The sequence below is a fragment of the Nicotiana tabacum genome, chromosome 7, assembly GCF_000715075.1.
Source record: "Nicotiana tabacum cultivar K326 chromosome 7, ASM71507v2, whole genome shotgun sequence".
NCBI classification, from domain to species: domain Eukaryota; kingdom Viridiplantae; phylum Streptophyta; class Magnoliopsida; order Solanales; family Solanaceae; genus Nicotiana; species Nicotiana tabacum.
The window spans coordinates 156,787,896-156,794,298 of NC_134086.1; the positions used below are offsets into that span (position 1 = coordinate 156,787,896).

Here is a 6,403-nt window from a genome sequence, read left to right on the forward strand (position 1 = left end):
TCAGCTGCAAACTCAATTCCAAATTCTTCCGTCACCCATCCCGGATCACCCCGAGACCCTCGGGACCTCAACCAACAACACAAAATTAACTGATCTTCGAGTATCCGAGCAAGATGCCCAATCTGCGTCACAATAACCCAAAATCTGAAATGAAGGCTCGGATGAGAAGAAAAGACCCAAACTTGGATCATTTCGAACATATCGAAGAGTATGTAAAGCTGCCTGATAGTGTCCAGATCTTGGAGATTGCATGTATTGACTCAAAGTTTGTATAGTAAATGATAGATCTGGTCGGGTATTTGTGAGGAAAGTTAGCTTCCCCAAGAGCCTCCGATAAATGGTAGGATCAGGCAAAATCTCACCGGAATCAGCAGTAAGCTTAATGTTTGAATCAAGCGGAGTGGAAACGTTTCTTGATTGTAGAGAATCAAACTCAGAAATGAGGTCAACTGCAAATTTCCGCTGAGTCAAAATGATACCTCCAGGCTCGTGTAAAAGTTCCATACCTAGAAAATAACTTGCTTCTCCTGGGTCCTTAATTCGAAATTCAGAATCAAGGAATGATTTTATCTCACTGATTTCTTCTTGATTGTTTCCTGTTAGGAGAATGTCATCAACATATACGACTAATATAGTCCGTTAGAGTCCCAGATGTTTTGAAGAACAAGGAGTAGTCGTTGGCCGAGGAGGTAAGACCTCTGGATCCTAAAGCAGAGGATAGTCGAGCATACCATTGGCGTGATGCCTGTTTCAAACCATAGAGGGACTTGCGAAGATGGCAGACATGGGAAGGGCTTGGAGGTGCAATTCCTGGTGGAAACTTCATAAACACTTCCTCGTCCAAGTCGCCATGTAAGAAGGCGTTATTAACATCTAACTGGTATAATTTCATCCTTTCTTCACTGCAACAGTTAACAAACATCTAATAGTTGTCATTTTCACCACCGGTGAAAATGTCTCTGTGTAGTCTGTTCCCTCTCGTTGTGTATCCCCTCGTACTACTAGCCTTGCTTTGAGTTTTTCCAAACTTCCATCAAATTTGACTTTTAACTTTGTACACCCATTTGCAGGGCAATGCTTTTCTTCCAAAAGGGATTTGAACTACTTCCCAAGTGCGATTGGATTCTAATGCCTCAAGCTCTTTTGCCATAGCTGCTTGCCAACCAGGATGAATGGCCGCTTCTTGGTAAGAATTTGGCTCAGAAATTTGGCATATAGAGTTAACAAACTGTTGATTTGGTTGAGAAAGTGCAGAAAAAGAGTAGGAGTGAAACGGGGAAAAAGGTGGGTTTGGTGAAGTTACTGAATAAGCAGCATCACATATGTAATCTGATAAATATTTAGGTGCATTATGCTCTCTAAAAGATCTGCGTAGCCCATCTGCTGGAACTGATTCAACTCTAGATGTAGACAGAGTAACAATGGGGCAATCTTTGCCTCTAGGACTAGAAGATGATAAAGAAATAACACCTGGTATAGTTACATTAGGTGAATTAGATTCATGTTGTGAAGAAAAAATGTGCATTTCCTCATCAGAGACAGGAAAACTAGCTGGAAACAATTTTGACAAAGGAGTGGAATAAGAAAAAGGGAATATAGACTCAAAGAATTTGATATCCCTAGAAACAAATATGTGGTTCGATTGAATGTTCAAAATTTTATACCCTTTCTTTCCAAAAGGGTAACCTAAGAAGACTCCTGGGATTGCTCTAGGTTGTAGTTTATCTCTATTTCTAGAAAGAGTAGAGACAAAGCATAAACAACCGAAAGGCTTCAAATGAGAGTAATCTGGCAATTTGCCAAACAAAACTTGATAGGGTGATCTATTATTTAGAACTCTTGAAGGGAAACTATTAATCAAGTAAGTAGCTGTTAGCAAATAGTCACCCCAATATTTCTTTGGTAAATGAGACTGAAATAATAAGGCTCTACATGTCTCTAATAAGTGTTTGTGTTTTCTTTCCACTACCCCATTTTGTTGTGGGGTTCCAATGCATGATGTGTGATGAATTATCCCTTTGGAAGTAAAGAAATCTGAAGGAGTTATTCCAGTCCCTAACTCATATGCATTATCTGATCTTATGATCTTAACCTTGGCTGAAAATTGTCTTTCTATAAGAGCTAAAAAGGATTTAAGGGTAGGGAAAGCATTAGACTTTGTAGACAAAAGATAGGCCCAAGTTGCCTTTGAAAAATCATCCACAATAGTAAGAAAATATCTTTCTCTCTTATAAGTGGGAACATTATAAGGACCCCAGGTATCTATGTGTAATAATTCAAAACACTGTTTAGAGCTAATAGAGCTTGTTGGAAAAGGCAATTTGGATTGTCTTGCCATTGGGCATATGTCACAAGGAAAAAACTCTTTATCTGTTGATGAAAGAGATATATTCTTTATATTCTTCATTGCATAATAAGGTAAGTGCCCCAATCTTAAATGCCAAAGTCTGTTGGAATTCATAGATCAGAAACTGAAACATTTTTCATATTCAAACTTTCATTAGATGGAAAAATTCCTCTTACAGATGTTTGAGTAGACTCTGGGTCAGAACTACACGATTGAACAAAAAACTCTGAGTTGGCTGCACTACAAGTCTTCACATGATTTTTAGGGAAAGGAAATAAAGGCTCAATGGACACTGGATCTGACTTAGACACTCTAGACTTAGTTGAATCAACTTCCAGCACATAGAGACCAGCAAAAGCTTCACCAAGTACCATTTGCCTCTTCAGAGAAGGGGCCTGTACAATACATTCAGATTTAGTAAACAAAACATTAGAATTTAGTTGCTTGCACAGTTGGTTAACAGACAAAAGATTATGGTTGAAAGAAGGAACATAAAGAACATTATGCAACTCAAGTTCAGGTGAAATTAATACACTTCCTAAACTGTACACTTTGGCTTTATAAGAATTTGGCAGTGTAACTTGAACAGGGAAAGGGAGTTGTTTGAAATTTCTTAGAAGTGTTTTATCATGAGTCATATGTTGTGAGGCTCCTGAATCAATTATCCAAAACTTGGATGTGATAATTGTAAAACAAGAAATAAAAGTGTGAAAAGCAGTACATTTACCCACAAAGTTGGCACTAGCATTAGCATCAGAACCTGAAGTGCTTATATTTCCAACCTGTACAGAATGTATCATCCGAATAAGCTGCTCACACACTGTTCTTTTATGAACCCTTGTGGATTCATTAGGCTAGGTGCAACACCTCCAGTGATAACTGCTCTTCCTCTGGATGTTTCATCTTCCTCAATCACTGTTGCATTAACCTGGACATTTTCAAAGTTTCTCCTTGGTTTAGTGAACTTGAAAGACGGTGGGTACCCAACCAGTTTATAACATTTCTCTTTCTGGTGTCCCTGCTTCTTACAGTAGGAGCAGAAGTTGGTTTTCCTTGCTTTAGTGTTACTGTTATGATATTCACCCCATATTCACTGTTAGGTTTTTGTGTATTCCATTTTTGTGCATTAATATTGAAAGCACTAGGCTCAGCCGACACATGGTGACCAGAATGTACCTCCCTTTGAGACTCTTCATGTAAAATGATTGAATAAGCTTGTGCTGTGGAAGGAAGGGGCTTCATCATGAGGATGTTTCCCCTTACTCCAGAATATCCCTCAGTGAGCCCCATCAAGAACTGGATTAGCTTTTGATCTTCATTCATTTTGTGATTGTGAGTTTTTGCTCCACATTTGCACTCACACCCACAAGACATGAAGGTATTAAGAACTTTCATTTGATCCCAGATTCTTTTGAGCCTGGTAAAGTATGCTGCAACATCATTTGTTCCTTGCAAAATGTTGTTAAGTTCTCTTTGCAGCTGGAATAACTTCGCACCATCAGCTTGGCCATATCTTTGCTCTAGCTCAGCCCAAAGTTCTTCAGCTGTTTGAGAGTAAATGACACTTTCCGCTATATCCTTGCTTAAGGAGTTTAACAGCCAAGCAATGACCATGTCATTGCATCTCCTCCATTGTGCAAACAGAGGTGAGTTCTCAACTGGTTTTTGACATGAACCATTGATGAATCCTAGTTTGTTTTTAGCAGAAAGAGAAATTAATACCCCCCTTTCTCCAATTTCCATAACTGGTTCCATCAAAACTGATATTAATAAGGTTCATTCCAGGAGAATCAGAAGAGTTGAGAAAATATGGATAAGTTCCATCCACCAGATTTGAAGCTACTGCTGTGGTGTTCCCAACGACAGCATCAAGGATAGTCCCGGGTGTGACTTCTCCAGATGAATTACCAGATTCTGAAGTAACAGCCATAGCAAGGAAATGATAGAACAGAAAAGTGAAAGGGAAAAAAAAGAAAACAACAAAAGATAGAGAAATAGGATCTCTAAATTAGAGCACCTGCTTCTGATACCATGAAATCAGTAGGAATATATTTTCATTCCACACACCGTTCTGTACATACATTTTGGTCACTTATACAAAGAAAAGGGAAAGAGAAAGAGACAAAGACCCATAACCCACTTTGTAAAAAAGCAAAAAGAAAAAGCAAAGCCCATAATGAACTATTTTATACCATTAAACAACTTTATGTACTATGTCTTGATATTGCTTCACCTTGTGCAATATTTGAGGCACCTTTTATGAGAAACCCGTTAACAAATGTTCCTCCTTATTCCTTGGCAGTATTTTCACACCGTGCCAAAATGGGGAAAGTCAAAGCCCAAACACTGAAATTTCTCTTGGGTTATTTGATCAATGGATTTCACCATATCCTCCGTCAAAAGATTCTTCCAATCCCCAATTTCTCCTTTTCGAAAAAATGAACTATTATTGATCAGTCCTGCACTTCTAGTCTTATTCTCCTCTAAATTGCTTAAACTTTTCAAATTTTGGAAACTACAGCGAGTCACTATTTTTTCAGGCACATCTTGCGCTTCTTCGTAATGAGAGAAAGGTTTCCCCATAAACTCTGCCAACTTCTTCACATAACCCAAAGTATCACTCTTCAAATCTTCGTACGTCAAGAAGAACACTCTATTTGGTCTATCTACACTTGCTTTCCAGTATGTTGTAACGTGATCCCAAAAAGGTCCACAAAACGATTTTCCTTCACAAAAATCTTCGAACTCCTGTTCGAGTGGATTACTGCGGATATCCTTAAGTTCTTCAACGGTTTTCTCAAGTGTTTTAGTAAAATGCCATAGAGAAACAAATGTATCTTTGGGTTCCCTACATATGTAAACGATCTTGCAATCCGAGTCTAATATAGACTGTGGTAAAAGAGAGTAAGGAAGATGTGTGGCAAACAATGGCAACTCATGGGCGTCTAGAATAGTAGGGTTAAAGACATAATCAGTTTCCATTGTTGGTACAATTTCTTGGGGTAACTTGGTGGAGCCATAAAAACGTTGATCTGATCTTGTCATAATAGAAAAGGCCAAGGCTTTAAGCCAATTGGTACCTGTTTTTGGAAAACTACAAAGGAAAATATCAGAAGAATCAGCCTTGAAGACCTCTGATAAAAATGCGATTCCTTCTAGGAAGTTAAAAGGGAACCAAAAGCCTTTGTATTGGCAGAATTCATAAGGAGGATAGGGAGTATCACGTTTAGGGAGGGTTGATATTATCTCTTTGTATTTCATGCTTATGACTTCCTTGGAATTTTCAGCAATATTGGCACATAAGCGACTGGCTTTGGAAGGGGAAGATGACTTCATTTTCTGGGAAGGGCGAAATGTAAGTATCTAAAATTGGAAGGTGATAGTTTAGGGGACAGCTTCTCCATTGATATAGAGGAAGAATTTGTGTAATTTGCAAATTAGTCCTATTTTCATTTGCGATTTACTTTCAACTCTCGCCCACAACTTTAATAACAACACATACTGTCCTCTTATGTCAACCTTCCTTATCTTGTTCAACAGTGGTCGCTGGTCTGGAAATAGATTGGCAAGGGCCCATGTGAACCTCCCATAACTGAGCACATTGATTATTAGCATTTAGAAACTGTCTATATCAATTAGCTCAATGGGTTCTCCTCTGCAAAGGGTAAGCCCAATCAGGAAAACTAGAGTGGAGATGAGATGAGAGTTGGATCACAGTCAAAAATTGCAGTGAAGATAGCCTTTTTTGTTGGTAAGATGTTGGAAATAAATTGCATAGATAGCCTTTTTTGTTGTAGTGCTTCTAGGATACAAACATAAAGCTGTAATTAGCAGTCTCAATTTTGACAGACATATTAGAAGTTAGTAAATAAATTTACTCTTTAATTCACTGTTTATAAATTTCTCCGTTATTTACCCTCGTTGACATAATTTTTCTTATTTTTTAATTTCATTTCTCGTTTGCATTTTAAAGGGTCAAACAGCATGTTAAGCATAGTAGTGTACTCCCTCCGTTCCAATTTATGTGAATCTGTTTGATTGGGCACGGAGTTTAAG

The 6,403-nt window shown here is 38.2% G+C and overlaps 1 protein-coding gene across 1 annotated transcript; it reads right to left on the reverse strand.

The window, feature by feature from the left end:
* Nucleotides 1–4,374: 4,374 nt before the first annotated feature.
* On the reverse strand, nt 4,375–6,109 carry LOC107778316 (flavonol sulfotransferase-like). The gene has a single exon (XM_016598542.2). The coding sequence runs from the start codon at nt 5,681–5,683 to the stop codon at nt 4,655–4,657; it is 1,029 nt and encodes a 342-aa protein (XP_016454028.1). The 5' UTR covers nt 5,684–6,109; the 3' UTR covers nt 4,375–4,654.
* Between the last annotated feature and the right edge of the window lie 294 nt (nt 6,110–6,403).

Bases quoted from the DNA above. Each gene is read 5' to 3' on its own strand.
- LOC107778316 (XM_016598542.2), bottom strand. From the start codon at position 5,683: ATGAAGTCATCTTCCCCTTCCAAAGCCAGTCGCTTATGTGCCAATATT.